General features: G+C 32.6%; 2 protein-coding genes across 2 annotated transcripts in view; one reads left to right on the plus strand and one right to left on the minus strand.

Annotated features, from left to right (window-relative positions):
* LOC134695216 (histone-lysine N-methyltransferase EZH2-like) overlaps positions 1–1,454 on the minus strand; it is a 34,222-nt gene extending 32,768 nt beyond the window's left edge. The window contains exon 1 of the mRNA XM_063556427.1: positions 1,313–1,454. The gene's annotated coding sequence lies outside the window, so the exon portion shown is untranslated. The remainder of the gene's footprint in view (positions 1–1,312) is intronic.
* Positions 1,455–7,858: 6,404 nt separating this feature from the next.
* LOC134695521 (protein crumbs-like) overlaps positions 7,859–25,931 on the plus strand; it is a 57,876-nt gene continuing 39,803 nt past the window's right edge. Inside the window, exons 1-4 of the mRNA XM_063556801.1 lie at positions 7,859–8,224; positions 11,867–11,917; positions 12,704–12,811; positions 13,195–13,302. Of these exons, the coding sequence (XP_063412871.1) occupies positions 8,032–8,224; positions 11,867–11,917; positions 12,704–12,811; positions 13,195–13,302 (460 nt within the window). The 5' untranslated portion in view covers positions 7,859–8,031. The remainder of the gene's footprint in view (positions 8,225–11,866; positions 11,918–12,703; positions 12,812–13,194; positions 13,303–25,931) is intronic.

Here is a 25,931-nt window from a genome sequence, read left to right on the forward strand (position 1 = left end):
TAGACCCTTTGGACCTTAACGTAAAACTTTTGAAAACAGGACCAAAAATTAAGAATCTAAATACACGGTTAGATTTGGCATATCAAAGAACTCCAATAATTAATTTTACGATGAAATTTTTTACCCTTTTGGCCCCTAATTTGTTGGGACCAAAACTCCCAAAATCAATCCAAATCTTCCTTTTGTGGTTATAAACCTTTTTTTTAAATTTTATAAATTTCTGTTTACTTATTCTACTGTTATTAAGCAAAAACCAAGAAAATTGCTTATTTGGTCCCTTATTGGCCCCTAATTCCTAAACTGTTGGGACCAAACCCCCAAAATCAATCTCAACCTTCCTTTTATGGTCATAAACTTTGTGTTTAAATTAATTTCATAGAGTTCAATTATCTTATACTAAAGTTATAGTGGGAAAACCAAATGTCTTCAGACCACAACAACGATGACACCAACGTCATACAAATATACGACCAAAAAATTTTTGTGGTCGTATAAAAAAATTACCTTCAGTAACCGCACTATAATACATCACTTTCAAAGAGTGTAAAATATTAAACTCAGTAAAATTTGACACACCCGAATTTCCGTATAATGTAAATTGGACATTCTGGCAATTCTGGTCCATTAACTTTTGCCAATTTAATCTTTTATATTCACCAGAAGTGACGTCCTATGGCCATGGGAGTTCGCAGACATCATATTGAAAGCAAAATAAATATTTGTCCACCTCAAATGAAATCGTATCTTATTTTATCATTTCTTTTGGATATTTTTGGAAATATTTTGCACCAATAAGCACAAAATATGTTGGACTTTGTAACTACCACTACGTAAAATGTCTAGCCAGTAATGACAATTTCATATCAAAATTAGGTCACAAAGATCCCCCCCCAAAATTTGCTCTGAAAGTCCAGACGTAGAAAAAGGGCTTCAGCATTATGACGTTGGTGGGAGGCGTCCAGAAAAAATTAAACAGCCTTGTTAGACATCATAATTATTTGGACTAGCCTGCCTCATATTATAATTAATCAAAACATAATATAGGAAAATTTGCCTCCCCTCCTCCAGATTCCATGTGAAAGCTCATTACAAATAATTTTCATCTACAACAAACAAGAAGTATTCTATACATCTTTAATGAGAATGGATTTATTTAGGCTGAGTTGTTATCCAATCTTTTTGTTTAAATAATTTGGACAACAGTAAAATTCCGAAATTTTCAATTTCAAAATCATCACAACAAAGAAGCCTCCATTATATCCTACTGGGATAAGTCAAGTGTTACTCATTCAAGATTGTGAAACAATTTTACCGTCTCTAAAGTTAATCTATATCTGTTGGAGCTCTATAATATCGAAAACGATCAAAAATACTATGTCGTTGTTGTTTGATGTGATTATGGCGCTAAAATTCTATTTCCTCCTTTCGGTTTTCTTTGGTTTTTACGATACGAATATTTTTAAGGGAAACTTGTTTCTACCTTCTTGGAAAACGCCGTTTGAAATGGCTTCGGCGGTAACCAGACAACCCTGTCTATACGTTAATTATGTATATATCATCATATATATTCCTAAAAATCAATTAATATTTTGAATATTCACAATTTCTCCAATCATTTAATACAATTTTTCATTTTTGATAATATAGTATCAATAATATTTTCCTACAAAGTTAACGGTTTTGACTTATACAAATCCTTGTTTTTACCTAGGAATATAAATGACATGGACTAGATTCCTAGGAAAATTAGTCTGAGGACATACATTACTAACATCGGACAAAAAATACTAATTAATTTTGTCACCATGGACTTTTTCTACTAGTTTTATGTGTCCGCCCAGACATATTTTACCAGGACACATTTGTCTCTTACATTTGCATGGGGTTTAATTTTGGCATTTGGTTAAGGACTTTCTTGTTAAAATTTTCCCTCGGAGTTCGGTAAGTCGATGAGAAAAGAAACATATTTAGGCGACATTAGTACACTACTGTTCAAATATCTCAATTCGACGTAAACAAATATTACCTTATCAAAGGGACATGAGGAACATGACGGGTTTCACATGTGGAGTAATATCTAGATTAGCTTGCCCTTACAGATCTCCTGAGTTAACCAAAAGCTTTTGATGGGGTGCGGGTTGCTCAGATTTTTGTTTTCTGTGTTATATTTGTGTACTGCTGTTTTTTTTGTTTGTCTTTACCTTTATTACGTTTTCAGTTTATTTTCGATTTGTGAGTTTGAATGTCCATATGGTATTGGTATCCTTAGCCTCTCTTTTGTTAGGCCACTTTTATGATTTAGTTTATCGGTATCAAATATTTTTGTCACAGATCAACCCACATTGGTTGAACTTGTATATAACGAAAAAATCACGACGTTTTCTTTTCCTAAAAATGAAAAATAACCGAACGAGTTGTATTTATTCTTGAAGAGAGCAACACAGTGTGTGAGAGAATAATTTGGCCGTACGGTCGAGTTCACACAATTAAGGATTCATTAGACATTGATTGTTTATCTGTTTATATAGTTACATACATACGTGTCCATGTATCCCCGGACACAAAATGCATGCTAACTATATTTTGCACCGAAAATAGGACATATCTGAAGGGTTTATTTTGCTCAAACATGTTTTTTCTGTCAGTGTAGTATTTTGTAGACTGTTTGTTATTCTTTTATTGAATCATTTAGTTTTGTTGTCTCAAGTTCTTCGGTTTATGTTTTTTATTGAAGGCCGCACGGTGACATACAGTTGTTAATTTGTGTGTCATTTGGTCTCTTGTGATGAGTTGTCTCATGGACAATCATACCACAACGTCTTTTATATATATCATGTACATTTTTATTAAAAAAAAGAGATGATTTCACCTTCTCAATTGTGAACTTTCCTTTTCTATGTAATTCCATAAAAATCTGCACACGAAGTATATATCTGCCAGTTGATACGATATTGTATTTTTCTATCACGATTTCCTTTACAGAGGGTTGTTGTTCAAAAGGAAGCTATTACACCAATAATTTCAAGTGGTGAAGTTGAAATCACCCCCTCGTTAATTATACGGACGCCATCCATAAGTTTGTTGAAATATTATGATATAATGTTTTATATATATATAATTATATATATAAAACACCAAAAAAGTGAAAAAGTATATTTAAACAAAACGCATTTGACTAACAGGTCGAACAACTGATGTTCTTGGACCCTGCTGACTGCTATTAGCGATTGCTTTTTTGGTCTTTTGGAAAATGTTGTTTGTGCTGTTTTAAGACCCTTCTACAACGAAATTTGTTTTATATGCACACGTATAAAAATTGCGGTTTTTATCCAACGCAAGTTTTCAATTTAGACTCGTTTATATTTTTCGTTTGGGCTTGTATCATAGTTTCCCTCCGGTTTATATGATCCGTTCATCCTATAAGCGTTGACTTGTCAGGTAATTTTTCGACTTATGAGTTTGAATGATCCTTGTACAGTGTATCTTTCGACTCCCCATTATTGTAATAGAGATCACAAAGATAAAAAAATCGCATTCCTGCGCAATTCAAATTCAAAAATGAAGATCATAACATTGACATATTTTAGCAGCTAAACACAACACTTATCATTTTAAGTGTCTTTACATGTACTTAAGACGATTCTTGATCTTGAGTGGCTATTTTGAAATATTTATAATTGGTTTCGCATTCTTATGGGATAAATGTATTTGTTTTGAATTTTTTCAAATTCTAAGAGGCTAACTCCCATAAATAAATGTAGTACAGTAAAAGAAGTTAGAGATGGAAGATATTTAAAAGAGATCTTCAAACTAACAAAGTAAAGACAATCGATAGCGCCATGACAGACATGACAGAAGAAGAAAAAACCCACAAAAAGGACAAGAATAGTCTACAATGATAAATAATTGTAAACGAGCAATGAACAAATATGTAGACTACATACTTTTCTTGATAAAAAAAAAACTGATTCAGAGGTCTCGTGATCACTATTAAAAGGGAGGTCGAGGGTTTGGCCACGTGACGGACAATACCAAAAACGTAATAATAAAATATTGCTCTGCCCCCCCCCCCCCCCCCCCCTTTCTCCCAATAAAAATACAAAACATGTAACGTGGAGAAATAACAGTAACGACAGCTTGACTAGAAGTCAGAATATTATGTCCGGTTAAGGTGACATGTGATTCTGCACACCGTTACCTTATAAATTAAGTAACATGTAAAACATACTGTATTATTCAGTTTGATGGTTAAGCATTCGGCGATCTGTTATTTTTAAATAATTACATTAGATGTATGTTTCATTATAATAAGTTATTCTGATTGGCTAACTGCACATCGCGTGTTATTCCTTTAGCAATTGCATTACACAATAAAACTTATCATTTATGATGACACGAAGTCCTGAAAAAAATGTACAGGTAAATTAAATAAAGACTTGATGTAAATCGTGTTTTCATGATCCTAACTAAAAAATGTAATTATAAGTATTGAATGCTTCTTTTTGTAACTTCATAAGGTTGTAAAAGCGTTGACTTAGGTCAACGCTTTTACACCCCAATAAAGTTACAAAAAGAAGCATTCAATTCTTAAATATTTACTGGTATTTTACAAATACTGCCTACTTCAATTAAATTTTTAAGGAGACTTCATGAAAGATCATGAAAGAGAAACGATAAAAACGAGACATTTAACTCATCAGTTGAAAATAAACAAACACCACCAATAATAAAATAGAAATAGACTAAAAGATAAACAATAATTCACAAAACACAAGAAAGAGAACAAAAAATTAAGCAATACGAACCCCACCAAAATAAAACATGAATTTATCTTTCATAGGTGCTCCAGAAAGGTAACCATATTCTTCACAGCATGATATACTCGTCATGCATCATATACAAGTATTCTCCTTGGGGTAATTGTAATTGTAATCATTAATCAGCTGTAATTTTTCAAGTAATCAGTGTAATCATTAATCAGCCAAAAATCTGATTGCATGTGATTTAATTTAATCAATTACTTTTCAAAATGCCCTGTAATCCTGATTACTTTTTGATTACATTCTGATTACAATGAACAAAATCTAAAACAGTGTGTATGGTCTATAAAGGAGTCTTTTTGTAAATCATATTTGATACATATTTAAACATGTTAATGTAGTTTTGATTTGTATACTCCAGTAAAAAAAATAAACTATTACAGCATTCAAAAGTCATAATTTGTAAAAAATATTGTACATATATTCAAAATTTATAGATGAACAGATAAATTTGATGATAACTGTTATATTCAGGTAATAATTTTCTTAAACCCTTGAAATTTAATCTTTTGTTTAAATTGTGATTTTTGACAACTATGAATTGACAGGAAGAAACCAATTAAGGTTTGTTTTTATTGAATTACCAATACATTATAACTGTAGGGCAATATATACATGTATTATAAAATATTAATCAGAAATGTGAAAAATAAACTAATTAGCACATACTAAATTCAAAGTGGGATAAATATGTTGTTTAAATTAAACAAATTTTGTTATGTATTTGGACAACACCTGTAAAATGCTATTATTTTAAGCATTCATATTTTGTTAACAATTTGTTTAAACATTTCGATTACCATTTTACTTAGTTTTTAACTAGTAAATTATAACTTAATTTCAGCCCTATTTTTAACTTCCAGAAACTTAACCTTTAGAAAAATATAAATTCTGGAAGATGCCAGAAGATCAACACCAAACTCTTTATCAACCTTATTCATGTTATTCAATGGAAGTCAAAATAATTCAGAAATCAATGATGCTAAAGTGTATTAAGTCATAACCAGTGACACAATGTTCATGAACTTTTGTGGTTTATTCAATAGATGAAGTTTGAAGTTATAATATATAAAAAAAAATCCTTTCACAAAAATGCTATTGTTATATTAAACGTTAACTTTACTCATTTACATCAGTCAAACTGTTTTTTTTTAAATTCATTGTAATCAGATGTAATCATGATTACTTTGCAAATGTAATCATTAATTTAATCAGATACTTTCAGAAATGATGTAATCATTAATTTAATTTAATCGTACAAATGACAAAGTAATTGTAATTTAATGAGTATTTATTTTAACTAAACAATCAAAGAAAGAGATTGACCAATCACAAAAAACTGTACACGTTTCTATACGAGCGCCATATACCCAATTTTCAGTTCATATACATGCTAGAGAACTATTTGGGTATCAAAGTATGTTCACTTGGACTTAGTTGGCCTATTTTATGAGTTGGACAGCTTTTTGTTATATGGATGTATACATAAGGACAATTATCTTTTGCCTATCTTCTTCCTATTTCTTATAACAAAATTAGCGATAACACTTTGCGGTGTTCATATGTGGTCTTTATAGGAAGACATTTCTGACTCTATCCAACATACATCTTCGCCATTCGTTGTTTTAATCATTTCCTCTATATTGCAGTCGAACACAATTGCTTATTTATATGCAGTTAAAAGCCGGATTAAATATAGATACCTTTTTAGTGTATTTCTTTTAAAATGTTGTGTAGTTTCTCCTCCTGTTATTGACGTTGCTGTCGAGTCGTCAATTCATGAGTATATGACGGCATGGTTTATGTACTTTGAGCCTTTACTTTCAGTAAAAGTTGCATAGTATACCGTTTGATATTTTTTTAATATTTTTTTTTGTAGTTTGTGATTTTGCATGGTAATATAACATTAGTTTAGAGTAAAAAGAATGCAAGCAATGCTCATTTCTCGAAGTGATGTTCATGATAATGTCTTTTTTTTATTTATAGATTGTGATGAATCCAGATCTTTTATAATTTTTATATAAAAAGTGTTTCACGTAGTTTTAAACACGTGATTGTTATACTAGTAGAAACAATTTCTGTTGTTGAACTTTGGGTGTTTATTTGTGTTGATGTTTTTGAGGTAAATATCATGTTTCATTTGTTAAATATTTGATCAATACTAGAATATTTGATCAAGCTAATCATTACTTGTATCAATTATTGGATGGCTCGCCAAAGTGATTTTTTGTATAGATACTGTGTAAATAATGTTTGTTTACAATTTTACCTTCCTACACATGTGAATTTTAGAGTGTATTTAACGAGAAAATTAAGATTGTCTCCACATACATGAAAGTCTTTGTTGAAACAGAACGATATCACGGTGTTAATAGATGAGAAAGAAATGCACCCTCTGTACTTTAAATACAATAGAAGAAGAGTTTCATTTCATTTTACAGTGTGATTGTTATAATGCAATAAGGAGACAGTATATTAAGCCATATTATTTTAAGCGTTCATCGTCATTTAAGCTTATGTAGTTGTTGAGCACAGTAAATGTAAGAGACATATGTAATCTTTGTAAATTTCTTTTCCATGCATTTAAACGTAGAACAGACATGTTATACGTAATCAATCTTTAATATAGATCATCATTCTTCTCGGATGTATTCATTTATTAGTTAGTTAGTTATGTATGTTTTATGTATTTATTTTTGATATATTTGTATTTGCATATAGATTATGTTTGTACTGATGAGCATTATTTGCTAAATAGTTATCAAATGTACCAGGATTATATAAAATTAATAAAAACATTGAATTGAATTGATTAAAATAACTTTTGAGGGCGTTGAGTTAAACCAACTAATTGCAAGTGATTTAGAGTGATGAAAACTCTAATGTACAACTTGTCAAGACTCATACTAGTTATACAACACTGAATCTATAAAAATATTACAGAGTGAAACACTCACATTCACAAGCAGTCACTGTAATAAACTTGTGTGTACTGTAGGACATTAACCTATGATACACGATGTCAAACCATGACAATTAAATTCATTTGGTTCTTATGAAGATACAAAATCAAGATGTCTATATCTAGTACCTTATACTAGACACTTAAGCATCGGATGTAGATACTAGTTGACGAAAGTACTTGATATAAGTACATATTTACTAATGTTCTGGTCAGTATGTCATAAGTTAAGGAATTCGATGCGACAAGATGGATTCCTACAACACTGTGTATAAAGGCAGTGATGATATTCAGATGAGTAGACTGGTGAATGAGGAGGATGATTATGGAACACAGACACTTCTGAAGGATAGGAGAAAATGGAAGACTTTATCTTTAGCACTAGGACTGTTATCGTTTGTTTGTATAATCGCAATCGTGGTTCTGTCCGTCTTAGCCAGTGGTAAGAACTTTATCTTTAGCATTAGGACTGTTATCTGTTGTTTGTATAATCGCAATCGTGGTTCTGTCCGTCTTAGCCAGTGGTAAGAATTTTATCTTTAGCACTAGGACTGTTATCTGTTGTTTGTATAATCGCAATCGTGGTTCTGTCCGTCTTAGCCAGTGGTAAGAATTTTATCTTTAGCACTAGGACTGTTATCTGTTGTTTGTATAATCGCAATCGTGGTTCTGTCCGTCTTAGCCAGTGGTAAGAATTTTATCTTTAGCACTAGGACTGTTATCTGTTGTTTGTATAATCGCAATTGTGGTTCTGTCCGTCTTAGCCAGTGGTAAGAATTTTATCTTTAGCACTAGGACTGTTATCTGTTGTTTGTATAATCGCAATCGTGGTTCTGTCCGTCTTAGCCAGTGATAAGAACTTTATCTTTAGCTTTAGGACTGTTATCTGTTGTTTGTATCATCCCACTAGTGGTTCTGCCCGTCTTAGCCAGTGGTAAGAACATATATTACTCACTTATGAATGGAAGACTTTATCTTTGGCACTTGGCCTAGGATTGTTAGTTTACAATCGCAATTGTGGTTCTCTCTGTTTTTATTAATGAGTGCTAAGATATATTACTCACATATCTTTTTAGACATTTGATGTTTGTATTAATACAATAGTGGTTCTGTCCGTCTTAGCCAGTGGTAAGAACTTTTATTACTCACATATTTTTTTTAGACATTTGATGTTGGTATAATCACAATAGTCGTTCTGTCCGTCTTAGCCAGTGATAAGAACATATATTACTAGCATATCTTTGTAGACATTTGTTGTTTTTTTAATCACGATAGTCGTTCTGTCCGTCTTAGCCAGTAGTACGAACATATATTACTCACATATCTTTGTAGACATTTTTTTTTTTTTTAATCACAATAGTGGTTCTGTCCGTCCTAGCCAGTGGTACGAACATATATTACTCACATATCTTTGTAGACATTTGATGTTTGTACAATCACAATAGTGGTTCTGTCCGTCTTAGCCAGTGGTAAGAATATATATATTACTCACATACCGTTTTAGACATTTGATGTTTGTGTAGGCACATACTATACGTACGTTTGTAAATAGCTTTATACGTGTTTGTACATAGCTTTATAAATAGCTTGGTACGTTTGTACATAGCTTTATATGTGTCGTTGTTCTCTTATATTTAATGCGTTTCCCTCAGTTTTAGTTTGTTACCCTGATTTAGTTTTTTCCCATGGATTTCTGAGTTTTGAACAGCGGTATACTACTGTTGCCTTTCTTTATAGACTTTTTTGTTTGTTTGTATAGTGGTAATAGTGGTCCTGTCCGTCTTAGCCAGTGGTAAGAACACATATTACTCACTTATATCGTTATAAACATTTATCGTTTGTATTGTCATCTAGTAGTACTTATGTGACTGATGACTAGTGTATGATTAAGTTACAGTAAGCATATTTTGACAAAACTATTTTCATAACCATATACGGTTATGATAAGCATTTAATATTAGTTTATAGTGTATAAATACATGTCTAGATACAACTTATGACAATACCAAAACATACAAAGAATATACCAAGTGGTTATCAAGATAATAAATAAATAAATCAGACAACATCACAAACAAAAATAATAACAATGAAATGACAATACATTTTTTAAAACAGCATTCGAAACAAAGATTGAACGAGGCAAACTCCACTACATTACCGTAGTGAAATCAGGTGCTCCGATAGTGGGTTGATATTCACGGAGGAGTCATGACCAAATAATTTGCATTCTACAAAAACGAACTGATACATTCCTTTGTCTGACATTACTTAATTCAAAATCCCATTGAAACATGTAAACAGTCAAAGGAATTAGACAAAAGATAAGGATGTGTACTGATAGATATTTTTAAAGTCTGGAACATTCTGGTTAATTCATTAGTTATAATTGGCTTTGAACTAGGATTAAAACAAATCTGAGTACTCCTAGATCATTAATTTGTGTCTCTTGTCTGTTGGGTAGTTGTTTTTTTTCTTTTGCTTGAAGCTTATTGTTTAAGCATAAAACTGGTCTTTGGTTCACACTTAATCTATTAAGATTCACTACAAACCAGTAAAAGTCTGAAATGGCCTGTATCTGTACTCGACTATTCTGATTTGTAATCGATCATTTTGAATTGTTCTGAAATTTACTTGATATTACTCGACAGTAGCATGAACAATACTTAATAACAGTCTGAACTTGATCTCGACCAGTACTTATAACCATTTTATACGAGCCTGAACCATGCTCGACCTAGTCTGACCTATACTCGACAATCTATACAAAGATAAACTGGAGACACCATAACAGTCGTTAAAATGTCAAAAGGCGAATTTTTCTTTACTTTGAGGAAGTTCCACGAAATAGATACAGATCATAAATTTAGTGTCATCCCTTCAGTAAGGTGCATTCACTAAATTAAAAGTACAAGTTCTCGAAATGTTTTTGTTCGTGACTTATCCTGCTATTCGTGCTATAGCTGTGAGAATGGAGTTAATAACTGTACTAGCGAAGTTGCACCTTTTCGTCATGATAAACTGGTGCATGAAACGGAGGTTACTGAAAGACTAATTGCAATTGCCAACAGCAATTAAAACTATTTCATTGACTTAATACAACCCGGATTATATTAGCAGTTTTTACGGAAGACCCATGCAGGAAAATTTTACTAAATTTTCGGGGAAACAGTTTCAAGCTGGTGTTCAAGTGATTGAAGGGTTGTATTACCACAATGTGTGTGTCAAGAAAAATATTATTCCTTTCAAATTTATCAAGAGTTAACATGTTTTGATTTTCTTGCAGAGTGTCAGATTTTTATTATTTGAATCAAAATATGGAAAATTTACAATAACAGATGGTATGCAGCATGACATTAAGGCAGCTTGTGATTAAATGTTTGCACATCTAGAATTTTGGTTTCATTTATTTATGGAAAACCGTATACTTTCGTCCCTTTTTCTTCCTCCATCACTTACGACAAGCCTTTTAAGGTGAATTAAGGGTAAAGATTGTTAATTCTAATGCAACAACGTTTGTAACGTTCATTTTGATTGGATAACGTCACTTATTTACATGGCATCAATTGACAATTGATGCTATGGGACTTACGCGCAAGCGCGGACGGCATATAACAGATTTTAAATACATGTTTTAACGTTGTTTCCTGACAGTTTCATTAGAATGGAGATAACAATATTGTATTTTAAGCTCCGACGGCATCAATTGGGGATTTGATGGTCGCAAATACCCGTTTACTGTCTCCGCTAACGCGTCGCCAGTAAACTTAATTTGCGACCATCAAATCCCCAATTGATGCCGTCGGAGCTTAAAATACAATACAGTTATCTCCTAAATCAATTTCAACAACTTGAGGAAATTCATGATAAAAAGACATATAAAAAACAAGAGACAGAATCAACCAACAACATGTCAAAATACTCGAATGAAACTTACAAAATTTGATTTTATTAATCGACGTCAAAATTTCAGAAACACTTTTTGACGTCGCATTTTTTTTGTGTAACATCGTATCGTGAGAACATCGTGCGCAACGTCACCACATCATCTTATTTTTATGTTACCTTTCTTCTGATTTTGTAGGAAAAGTATCACAGGAAGAAAATAAAACAGAAACGTCTGCCTTCCAGCAAGGTAGGTTTGTTTTCCAAATTTAATTTTTAATTTTGTAACCAATATCAGTTATAATTCAGGTACACAAAGATGGTTATCGGTACACTTGTTTTTAATTGCTGAGGCCATGCTAAGACGTTGTATGAAAAATGTTATCGTTGACCGAATAACAAACATCAATCAATCTGTCATTCAAGTTCGATTTTTTTTTCTTGAAAACTTGCAAATGTACAGTTTAGAAATTATTACTTACTACATGTACTAGTATGTAGCCAATTTTTTTTATATTAATATTGTAAAGATAATGGGGTCTATAAAAGGGAGACTAACGATACCAGAGGGAGAGTCAAACTCATAGATAGAAAATATACTGACAACGCAATGGCTAGAAATAAAAAGACAAACAGACAAATAATAGTACAGAAGACACAACATAAAAAACTAAAGACTGAGTAACACGAACAAAAACTAGGGTGATCTCAGGTGCTCGGGAAGGGTAAGCAGATCCTGCTCCACATGTGGCACTCATTAACTCATCCTCGTTACTAGGATTAGCATTTTGTACGCCATATGGAAGCTACGCAAACAAAAGACTGATCAGTGACGCTTGAAACAAAACAAAGTTAAATGGCCACATAAACCTTAATGAAGTACCCTTATTCCTATTATTTAAATTGTAATGCATATTTGCGTACGAATATTCCATATTACCAGAAATCGTTATGATTCATATAAATCATTGGGTCAATAATTATGAGATTATAATCGATTAATTTTTTTTAAATTGAAGTTATTTCTTTTTTGCAGGTTCTTCATGCGGCAACCAGCCATGTTTTAATGGCGGTCTGTGTAAAGCTATTGGAGACAATTTTACCTGTACATGCAGCCCTGGTTACTCAGGTTCCAGATGTGAAGGTAAATATGACTTTTTTGATATTTGAGTATTGAAAGAGTGTTTGGAACATTGTTACAATTTTTCCATGGACTTTTATTGAATCCACTTCTATGTAAACTATTTCAAAAAGATTTATAAACAAAGGAATTTTAATGTAAAAACTCCCAGGCCATTTAGACATGGAATTTAAAGAAGAGCATTTAAGGACCTGAAATTCTGATTCATCCTTTTCGTTCAGCATGAATCAGTTTTTACCTTGTAAATTGATTTTGTCAGTTTTTAGAAACTTTCCCCTTTTTGAATTCGTCTTCGAGTTTGGTATTTGTGTTTTTCTTTTTTGTTCATGTTCGTTCGATTGACACGAACCAAATTTAATAAAAGCTAACAAACTTTTTGTTTGTAGTGAGTGTATGCGACAGCAACCCATGTAGTAATGGTGGACTATGCCAAGTAAAGGGAGATAAATACAAATGTACCTGTGATCCTGGATTTTCAGGTGACCAGTGTGATGGTATGTATTATGTGTATATCAGTTCCATAATAACATTATTTCATGTGGCTGTATTCTTCGGAAAGTAAGGCCAATTTCACATAAGTGTCTTAGATTTTGTATTAGCTTCTGATCTCGAACGTTAGAAATTTATCATTTTTTTTTGTAGTAATGGAGTTAACAATTTTTCGATGTCTTGACTTTATTTTAACTGCATTTCCTTCTTAAAAAAATTTAATTTTAGTAGAAAAATAAATAATGTTAGATGTTAAGCTATAGAAAATGCCTCTACCAATTAAGAAAAAAGTTAAATCACAAAAATACTGAACTCCGAGGTAAATTCAAAACGGAAAGTCCTTAATCAAATGGCAAAATCAAAAGGACAAACACATCAAACGAATGGACCAACACTCTCATATTCATGACTTGGTACAGGCATTTTCTTATGTAAAACAGATTAAATCTGGTTTAAAAGCGATAAACATCACACTTGTATGACAGTTGTTTTCCATTCGTTTGGGTGTTTGACCTTTTGATTTTGCCATTTCATAAGAGACTGTCAGATGTGAAGTTTCATTGGGTTCAGTATATTTGTTATTTTAAATTTTTAACCCTGCCCATGCCCAGGTGTATTTACAAGGCCTCACACTCACTTTGAAAATTTTAAAACTACTTTGGAACATCATTCCTTTAAATTTTCATAAAAAGTTAAACCCCTTGTATATTTGGCATTTTGCTACAACTACAGAGTATCACCTTTTAGGTGCACATGAGATCAAACCCTGTTTAAAGTGGGTTCGTGTTCTTCGTCGGTTGTTACCTTTGTAGCCACCATTTTGTTTGTATTTAGTTTATTTCGAAGAATGCTTATTTCCTTGGTCCCTTTGTATCTTCTCTTTGTTTTGTAAAGGCATGAATTTATATATGCCGGAGACACTATTATCATTAATGGTAACTTTTAGAACAAATACATCGCTGTCGTAAAACAAAGATTTATTTCATTTTCTCATAGCTTGACGGAAAAGTCAGACAGAAGAACTTGGAAAGAATTTAATGTCAAAAGAGAAACATTCTCAATAACTTATCTTTATAATTGTAGAAATTTGAAGAAAACGTTTTCTTTCATTCTTTAATTAAACTGGTAAAATACATAATTTTTTTTTGCAGTCGGCCCTTGTGATAGTAGTCCATGCTTGAACGGTGGAACCTGTGATATTACCGGAAACACATACAGCTGTACATGCGCGAGAGGATTTTCTGGTGGTCAATGTCAAAGTAAGTACAAGGAAGATACTATCTGATAACCATCAAATTATGTTGTAACCTAAATCACGGCCAAGCACTCACAAAAATAGTAATGCACTCTGTCAAGATTAACAAGACAAGCTTGATATTTTGTGATTAGGAATATATTACGATGTTAAAGCTGTACCTCAATTTATGATGCATTTACCTATTACAGATATATATAAGAAGATGTTGTATGAGATCAAATGACAATTCTCAATCCATTCCATTATGTCTGTTTGTTTTGCTCAAACATTGTTGTTAAAATGTTGGAATTTTAAGCACTTGTCATAAAAGTGAGAGGTTTAGTATAAGACCAGGTGTATTCCACCATTTTGTTCATAAGGTACAAAACCAATAATTGATAGCCCATTGCTTTCTATGTTAAATTCTGCAGTTTCAAGCATTATTTGCTACTTTTGTCTTAAGTTCATATAAAGTGACAGTCATTTCCCTGAAGTTTGATAGTACAAAACAGTAATTTCGGATATGAACAACAGGGCAAATTTGCACTACTGTATACCTTTTATATACTTTTTTATTTTTCAAAAGAAACTAACAAGGGTTCTTCAGTGATATAAAGTCCCCAGGCTTTCCCTTGATACCAAAAACTACCTAAATATGTCACATATTCATAAAGATGCAGCTATATGCGTAGGATCTATTTTGTTTTAAATATGTATTACTCTAATGTAGGTTCTTTCCGTTCTGGCATGAATACGTGATCTATACCATTAGGAAACGCCTATAACAAGTCAGAAATATGACAGTTGTTTTCCATTCTTTAGATGTGCTTTAGCTTTTGTATTAATGACTTTCTGTTTTGAATTTGCTGTGGAGTTCGGTATTTTTGTTACTTTACTTTTTTCCTGTATTTTCACCTGTCTTTTGTTGTCAAGTGTTGTTGTCATTTAGTACCATTTACCTTATTTAAATTGTGAATTAATTAAATAAGTATGTATAAAAGGTATATTTACGTAGATTTTGCTCACACAATTGTTTGAAGGAGTACTTTGCTTTGGAAACATCTGTCAATATGGATAAGCTTTAATATGAATATCAAAAATTATTTTGCGATTAACCTACCTTTTATTAATATTAAACTTATGAAATAAAAGTTGGAACTGAGATATATCAAAGTTGAAAAGTAGTTCCCTGAATCTGAATCTAGTGATAATGAATTACATGGGGTCATAAATATGTCGACAAAATGAAAACATCCGTTGTCATATTTGAACAAAATGTTTTTAAACAGCCAAACACATTATAAGTAGTTAGTTTAATTTTAGTTTGTTTATAAAACATTTACAGAAGATGAACTATTTCATGTATCTGAAAAAAACTCATGCAAGTTTAATAGTAACATTAACGTTTGTAAATATCCTACGTTGATATTTTGATTAAAGTCATAATTAAGAGACCTCAATTAAAAAAAAATAATGCATATGTTTTTTATAACTTAATGGATAGTTTTCATTATAAAACTTATGTACAGATACTTTTTTCTGAAGAAAATTCTTTAATTTATTCATATTTAGAAGAAGTTTACTTTATTTTAATTGCTTCCTTCCAGCAAGCTATTCCCCCGACATATTTTCCGTATGCAAAGTGACCTCAGTGTGACCCATCTCGTAAAAATCCGGTTATCACAATACGCATGGATGTCCTTAAAATAAACTATTATCTGAATTTACATGTTAAACACGTGCTCTCTGCCATGCTTTTTTGTTTATTTTTTGTCGAATGTAGACAAACAGGGGACCATCGTTAAACTCCGGCTTCAAAACACGAACTTTAATTACCTGCCATATTTTCACAACAACACTGACCGACTGAAAAAAAAATTGACGATTATACGACATTTAAAAAATAATAAATTCGTGCACAGAAGACTAAGTTTATTATGTTTGTATGCATTAGTTCAAGAATTGTAAGAACATTATTTTTCACCGGTCACTCGTTTCTTATGACCTTAAGTATTATTTCGCACGGCTGGATATACATACATAGCTGGAGATGGTTTTTAACAGTTTTTGATTTTAACTTTGATTTGTATCTAAGTTGATTTATAAGATGTGATAGTCTGTATACTACTGTTGACTCAATTCAGTACTTTCGACACTTATCTATTTAGGGCAACCAATTTATCAGAAGTATTTTAAAAGAATACCATGAATAGGTGTCAAAATCAGCTTATATTATTCATGATGTATTCAAAAAACCGTTGAGAGAAATTAACAGTTAAAATCTCGGATAATAATTGACAGCACTACACTTGTTCACTTACTACTTAAAACGTTTGTCATTTACGATGGAAAACTAATTTCTCGTGTGCTATAGCACATAGGACTTTGAACTTCATTTCAAACATCGTAAAACAGTCAATATGGCACACGATAATTCAGTATTTGCTTTATACTTATTTATTTACATTCTTATATCTGAAATATATATTGAGAATTGAAACAGCATGATCACATGGTAAGATTCAACTTTGAATTTCAGTAAGTGCTTGTAATAGATGATAATAGTATTTGCCTAATACTAATCAATTTACTTATCAAACTATATAATAATTATATTTAGTGAGAAATGAAACAGCATCATAAGCCTTTACTTTGAATTTCAGTAAGTGCTTGTGACAGCAATCCTTGTCAAAATGAAGGGACATGTAAAGTTACAGGAGACAGTTACAGTTGTGGATGTTTATCCGGGTATTTCGGTCGACAGTGTGAAGGTAAATATTTATATGCATGCACAGGCTTTCATATGGTGTAGATATCAAACTCAATATAAAATTTAGCTTGATATAGAACCAACTTAAACCCATCCTTTTCTACAAAAAATAAAGCCTGTACCTCTCAGAACTATGACAGTTTTTATCCATTCGTTTGACGTGTGTAATGTTTAGATTTTGCTTAGGGACCTTCCGTTTACAATTTTCCTCGGAGATCGGTATTTTTGTTCAAACTACAATCCCCTTCCCTTTCATAAATGTGACCTACCGAATTAGACTATTTACCGGATTTGATATCACATAAGCAGCACGACGGGTGCCACATGTGGAGCAGGATCTGCTTACCCTTCCGGAGCACCTGAGATCACCCCTAGTTTTTGGTGGGGTTCGTGTTGTTTATTCTTTAGTTTTCTATGTTGTGTCATGTGTACTTGTTTGTCTGTTTGCCTTTTTCATTTTTAGCCATGGCGTTGGCAGTTTGTTTTAGACTTATAATTTTGACTGTCCATTTTATACCTTTTGTCCCTCTTTTGTACCTATATGAGTTATAAAGAAAAAATGTCAACAGTAAAAATGATTAGCAATATAAGATCAACGAATAGATTAATATAGAAGAAATCGTCCGCTGATTTCTAGAGGAGATATTGCCGTTAAATAGTTCTTACGTTTTTCTACATAACATAAGGCAGACAAAAGAGAAACAATACACAATAAAAATGAGTAGCAACCTACAGTTAACAAAAAAGATATTTTTGTCATGAATTAAGTTCTAGTCTACAATGTCAAAGAGTGGCCATTGTTGAAAATGCACGTAATTCAATACGAACCACTAGTTGTTTAAATAGTAACAGTGCTGAGGAAATATTATGAGGGGATCACAAAGACTCTACTATCAATGAAAGTTCTTTGTATTCTTGAAATTTCTAATACTCTATTCGTAAGCTAAATATACATCTCAATTTGTCAATGTATGTTTTATAAAATATTCAGAAACATCTCTTTTCCTTCAATATAATTATGAATTCTTTAAGGTGGTAGACCTTGGTTAAGGGAAATAACTCTTGAAATCATCAGTACGTTTGTGTCAGCCATTTTCATATATACGTTCTAAGCTTCTAGGATACATTGATTATTTTCAATCTGTTTCAGGTAAATGCTTAAAATACATTAATAAAACTTGACTTTTACAAACGCATCACTGAATTAAAGAGTTATCTCCCTTGACCAAAGTCTAACACCTTAAATGATGCAATTTATCAATAAAGCACACCTACTCAATCATGGCTATATTGGTTGATGCTTGATATATGTAATAATTAAATTCATTCTTTTGTCGACTGATTGTGATTAACGTCGGTTATATCACTAAGCGTAATAGAATTGTTACACACCAAATATTTATTTAGGAATATTTTGTTTTGTGAAAATGCTATAATAATTAAGTTAAGCCGGCAACTTCCAAAGATCAATGGCAAGCTAATAGTTATCAAAGGTACTAGGATTATAAGTGTGTACGCCAGACGCGCATTTTGTCTACATAAGACTCATCAGTGGCGCTCAAATCAAAACGTTATAAAGCCAAGCAAGTACAAAGTTGAATATATTTTAAAAATTCCTATTTGCAGATAAAGGATATTCTGATTACGTCATCATGTTTACAGAACCTCCAAGAAGCGATAATGTTCCTCGACTATATATTCGTGCTTCGGAAAGCGGAACTGTCAGTGTATATTCTAAGATTGGACTAATCAGCACTATTGATCTAACTTCCGATACTAATTCAGTAGACCTTCCCAATTCTCTCTTCACAAAAGATGGCATTTCAAATGACGCAATCCATGTAAATTCTACTATTCCCTTTGTCCTATATGGTTTTGTTTCTGATACCGCTGTTGACGGATATTTGGCGGTCCCATCTACTATTCTAGGTGACAAATACATTGTTCCAACATTTAAACCATCGAAAAATGAGGAACTCAGGAAAAGTTTGCTTGGTGTCGTGAGTTTGCAGGACAATACAGAAGTCCAAATAAAGTTTAGAATTCCAGTAAGCAGTACGAATGTCAAATATAAAAGTTTATCGTATGGAAATGGAGAAACACTGACGATTACTCTATCAAAACTTCAAACATTGCAAATATCTCATATTTATGACTTGTCTGGTTCTATTGTAACTTCTAACAAACCAGTCGGCGTGGTTTCCGGGAACAAATGCAATGCTATAAATAACTTCTATTGTAATGCATTCATTGAAATGGTATTACCTGTAAACCAGCTCGTCCAAGAATTCATTATTCCGACGATTGCGAAAAGAAACGATAGTGTTGTAAGGGTTTACTGTCATGAAGCTACGGAATTAAAGATATCCACGCTTAGCGGGGGATATTCAATTGATATCGAAAAAGAAAATTTTCATCAATTTGACAATTCTCACTTGTCCACCATAAATGCAAATGAGACTGTTCTGGTTGTTAGTTTTCCGAAAGATATTCCTAAGTATGACGCCTACATGATGACCATACCAGGAATTCAACATTACAAATCATACTATAATTTCACTGTTCCAACTGGATATACCAGCTACATAAGTGTTACATATAGCGTAACAAACGTGAAATCACTAAATGACCTATTTAATGGATTTAAAATCGACAATAAGAAGCTGAGTTTAACAGAAGTTTTTAACATGACAATTAATGAATTCAACTATGCAACATTTAGTAAAGAAATTAAAAAAGGCGGCGCCCATGAGATACGCCATGAATTAGATTTGAAGTTTGGACTATGGATTTACGGAGAAAAGAACAATGAAGGTTATGGATTTCCAGGCGGAATGGCTTACATAAGTCGACCTTAACTCTGACCTGAAAACTATTTTCAAATATTGTCATGTTGTACCCTATTGAGAGAAACACCATACGATGCCGATTTCTGCGCATACGAATAATGCATATGTTATTATGTATGTTGAAGATGTTAAAAATAACAATTTGCTCTCAAAATCTGTACAACTCGTGTTTTTCAGCAAACGTTGCATTTTGATTTTCATAATTCTTTTAGATTTTGGATAATCTTCATTGGTGCTCGAGTCCGAACAATTTGATAAACTTGAACTGATTTACATCCCGATTCTGCGAGCGACACAAATATCAAGATATGCATTTTAGACAGCAGACAATTTTCGTATAACTAATGTAGTATCCGTTAACATTCTCGTGCCAAGCATTTAACAATTGTTGAGCTAAAATTTGAAACTACGGAGCCGCGCTTCAGTTGTAACATAACAAAACAATAAAGGTGATAAAAATCTGGTTTTAGATTCAAATTCCTTGATTACCACTGAACATAATAAATCCAGTGTTACTACTTTTATTCTTATTGTCGCAGTTTATTACCACCCATATATTAGGAAATAATGCGTTGTTCTCCATAATGCAATTATGTTATTAAAGTTTATGGATATGTTAAAATAGTGTTTCAACTCATAAAATCATCAATGTTATATTTCTCATGGAAGAACACGTAATGATCAAATAAAATTGAAAATGGAAATGGGGAATGTGTCAAAGAGACAAGAACCTGACCATAGAAAAATACAACAGCAGAAGGTCACCAACAGGTCTTCAATGTAGCGAGAAATTCCCGCACCCGGAGGCGTCCTTCAGCTGGCCCCTAAACAAAGGTATACTAGTTCAGTGATAATGAATGCCATACTAAACTCCAAATTGTACACAAGAAACTAGAATTAAAATAATACAAGACTAACAACGGTCACAGGCGCAAAAATGCGGCAGGGTTAAACATATTTATGAGATCTCAACGCTCCCCTATACCTCTAGCCAATGTAGAAAAATAAACGCATAAAAATACGCACATTAAAATTCAGTTCAAGAGAAATCCGAGTCTGATGTCAGAAAATGTAACTAAAGAAAATAAACAAAATGACAATAATACATAAATAACAAGAATGTGTCCCCAGTACACGAATGCCCAACTCCAACTATCATTTTCTATGATCAATGGACCGTGCAATTGGGGTAAAAGCTCTAATTTGGCATTAAAATTAGGAAGATCCTATCATAGGGAACATGTGTACAAAGTTTGAAGTCGATTGAACTTCAACTTCATCAAAAACTACCTTGACCAAAAACTTTAACCTGAAGCGGGACAGACGAACGGACGGACAAACGGACGAACGAACGAACGGACGCACAGACCAGAAAACATGATGCCCCTCTACTGTTGTAGGTGGGGCATAACAACAGACTACTAGCAGTTAGCTGACATCCCAGCTCCAGACTTCAATCAAACTGATTGAAAGATTATGATTTCATCATATGAATATACGACACAATGCTTCCCGTTAGGGGTTTAGTATCATACCATCATAACATATATGAGAAGAACATAACCCGTGTCATGCCAACAACTGTTTTTTTTAAGAAATGTGTTTAGTTCCGATGCAAAGACCTTATAAGTGAATCCATATTAACGCCAAAATATGCAATCTTTAATGACCTGACAACAGTATTGTAAGTATACTATCCCTTCTAAATAAATCTATTTAAAGGTTTTGTTAGATTCTGAGGTGAATACTGATATTGTTGTGCTTTATAAAGAGTATTTCCATAAAAAATATATGTGAAATACCTGAACGCATAAGAAGTCTGCATGTTGAGCTATATTTACGAATGATGTCCTTATACCGATGATAAAATTTAGTAAATGTTTTGATTAGATTGTGATATCGAAAACCCTGGTGTAATAAATTACTATCAAATACAAAACAAAAAACTACTCGTTTAAATGCAAAAAATGTTGACGATGAGAAAAAAAAAAACAAAAAAAAGAAAATTGAAAAAGAAACAAAGAATCAAGTTATTTCTACATCTTTCTTTCTACCTCAATTGGCCCGAACGGCCAATACAGCTTTTCTCATTACTTTGCGTCCGTCGTCCGTCGTCGTCAACTTTTACAAAAATCTTCTCCTCTAAAACTACTAGGCCAAATTAAACCAAACTTGGCCACAATTATCATTTGGGTATATAATTTAAAAAGTGTGTCCGGTAACCCGGCCAACCAACCAAGATGGCCGCCATGGCTAAAAATAGAGTATAGTGGTAAAATGTAGATTTTTGCTTATATCTCTGAAAACAAAGCATTTAGCGCAATTCTGACATGGGGATACAATTGTTTATCAGGTCAAGATCTATCTGCCCTGAAATAATTTTCAGATGATTCGGAGAACCCGTTGTTGGGTTGCTGCCCCTAAATTTGTAATTATAAGGAAAATTTGCCGGTTTTGGTTATTTTGATTATTATTCAAAATAGAGATAAACGGTAAACAGCAATAATGTTCAGCAAAGAAAGATCTCGAAATAAGTTACGTGACCAAAATGGTCAATTGACCCCTTAAGGAGTAATTGCCCTTAAAAGTCAATTTTTAACTATCTTTTCTAATTATTTTTTTTATGCGGAGGGACTTTCCGTTAAACATTATCCTCGTTGTTTGGTATTTTGTTATTTTTCCTTTTTTCCATATTTCTAAGGTATGTAGCTTTATGTCGCTGTATTCTTGTTATCCGTCGTTATACAAATTACCCATCTACTTTAATATGGAATGATTTGATATTTGATCTAGAACTTCATATATTGACGAGTTCTACTGTTTAAGCGATTTGAAGAACTTACGGACAGTCACCTTCTGGTTAACGATACAACGAAATTGAAATATACAAAAAAGAAGATTGCCAATGAGAACTCGCCACAAGAGACCAAAATGACATAGCAATTAACAACTATAAGTCACCGTACGGCTTTCAACCATGAGCAAAACCCATACTTCATATTCAGCAATAAAAGACCCCGAAATGACAATGTAAAACAATTCAAACGAGAAAATTAACGGCCTAATTCATGTTCAAAAAATGAACGAAAAACAAGAATGTAGAACATAAACAAACGACAACCACTGATATTAAGGCTACTTACTTGGAACATGCATATTGAATGTAGCGGGATTAAACATGTTATACCCACAAAAGATAATTCTTCAATGTGTCACACCTGCAAATGACTGCTCTATGACTGTATCAATTGACGACTAATTTAATGTGCTTGTGATCAGGTACGTTCTTAATCAACCTTTTGAAAATGGGTTCTACAGTGCTGCACGATTAAGACTTCAACTGGTGATAATCAACGATCTTATGTTCATGTGAAAAAATGATGCCCCGCTTGCATTTAGCGTTATAAAAAGGCATACCTCGAAAATGATAAAAGTGACACCACCCCAAATTTGAACCTGATGTGAGTTTTGTGGTAATAAGCATTGTGTATAAGCTACATAACATGTTATTCAGGCAATCTAAAATTAGAGACCGCAAACGAAAAATTCAGCATTTTTTCAATATAAAAAGAGGCATACCCCTGAAACGGTAGAAGAGACCGCACTAAGAATTCGATCTCAATTTGTAATTTGTGGTAATAAGCATAGCGTATAAGTTTCATAACATTAATTTGAGGCAAACACAAGTTATGAAACGGTAACCAATTTTTGAACGTACGTACCAACGGTGACGGCGTGGGCACAACAATGTGTCTTCACATATGACGATTGACCAAACTTTTCAATGGCGTAAAACGATGGTGTTTTTTTTATACATATAATTTAAATCTGTTTTTCAATTACACCAATATACGACTTGATTATTGTCCCCAAAATAGCTATGTTAAGTTGAGTTTGGTACATCCCTGTCATATTCTAAGGGTTTTTACTTTGATTGCAAATAAAATTTTGCAAATTGAATATAAAACTTTCGAAATTGGTTTGAAACTTTCATGACAAACGCTTAAACCAAGACATAAAAAGACAGACGACAAGCAAGAGCTTAACTACGCAAAAGGACTTAAAAAGAGACTTAAAAAGGGACTTACAAATACTTAAGGTAAATAAAATAAAATAAATTGGTTTGTTTTATTGTTGTCCTCTCATACATGCAGTTTGATCAGAAATAAATTGCGTTATAAATTCTAGAGATTATCTGTGACACTTAAGGTAGGTCAACTTGACCTTCTTATGACCTAAATATAGAATATAACTAAAAAAGTTATAGTTTATTTATAAGCAGACCTTTGTTTGTAAAATGTTCCTGTTATGTAATATGTAAAAGTTTAAATAATACATACATTGAGCTTAAGTGTGCTGTACTTCAAAATACTATCCAATTATGATGTAATTTCATCTTACCTACATCCTTGTTCAAATAAGTGTTGGATGAGAATAACGTTCTTTAGATTGAGATGTCCAATCGGATGACAGATGATTACGCGAAAGATAATCTTAAATATTAGAAATTATTATAAGTTAAGGAATGTATCTCCCTCATGCAAAGCTCTGATTCCTTTCACGGATTTGGCTATACTTTTTGGACCTTTTGGATTATTGCTCTTCATCTTTTATATAAGCTTTTTGGATTTCAAAAAATTTGGCCACGAGCATCACTGAAGAGACATGTATTGTCGAAATGCGCATCTGGTGCAAGAAAATTGGTACCGTTAATTTTATTACTACCACTGGGTCGATGCCTCTGCTGGTGGACTATAAGTCCCCGAGGGTATCACCAGCCCAGTAGCCAGTACTTCGGTACTGGCATAAAAATACGGATTTTTTGTGTTATTAAAATTTGCTGTTAAAAATATTAGAAATTATTATAAATTAAGGAATGTATCTCCCAAATGCAAAGCTCTGATTCCTTTCACGGATTTGGCTATACTTTTTGGACCTTTTGGATTATTGCTCTTCATCTTTTCTATAAGCTTTGGATTTCAAAATTTTTTGGCCACGAGCATCACTGAAGAGACATGTATTGTCGAAATGCGCATCTGGTGCAAGAAAATTGGTACCGTTAATTTTATTACTATCACTGGGTCGGTGCCTCTGCTGGTGGACTATTAGTCCCCGAGGGTATCACTAGCCCAGTAACCAGTACTTCGGTACTGGCATGAAAATACGGATTTTTTGTGTTATTAAAATTTGCTGTTACAAAATATTAGAAATTATTATAAATTAAAGAATGTATCTCCCTCATGCAAAGCTCTGATTCCTTTCACGGATTTGGCTATACTTTTTGGACCTTTTGGATTATTGCTCTTCATCTTTTATATAAGCTTTGGATTTCAAAAAATGTTGGCCACGAGCATCACTGAAGAGACATGTATTGTCGAAATGCGCATCTGGTGCAAGAAAATTGGTACCGTTAATTTTATTACTACCACTGGGTCGATGCCTCTGCTGGTGGACTATTAGAACCCGAGGGTATCACCAGCCCAGTAGCCAGTACTTCGGTACTGGCATGAAAATACGGATTTTTTGTGTTATTAAAATTTGCTGTTACAAAATATAAGAAATTATTATAAATTAAGGAATGTATCTCCCTCATGCAAAGCTCTGATTCCTTTCACGGATTTGGCTATACTTTTTGGACCTTTTGGATTATTGCTCTTCATCTTTTATATAAGCTTTGGATTTCAAAAAATTTTGGCCACGAGCATCACTGAAGAGACATGTATTGTCGAAATGCGCATCTGGTGCAAGAAAATTGGTACCGTTAATTTTATTACTACC

Source organism: Mytilus trossulus, chromosome 13 (assembly GCF_036588685.1).
Source record: "Mytilus trossulus isolate FHL-02 chromosome 13, PNRI_Mtr1.1.1.hap1, whole genome shotgun sequence".
NCBI lineage: Eukaryota > Metazoa > Mollusca > Bivalvia > Mytilida > Mytilidae > Mytilus > Mytilus trossulus.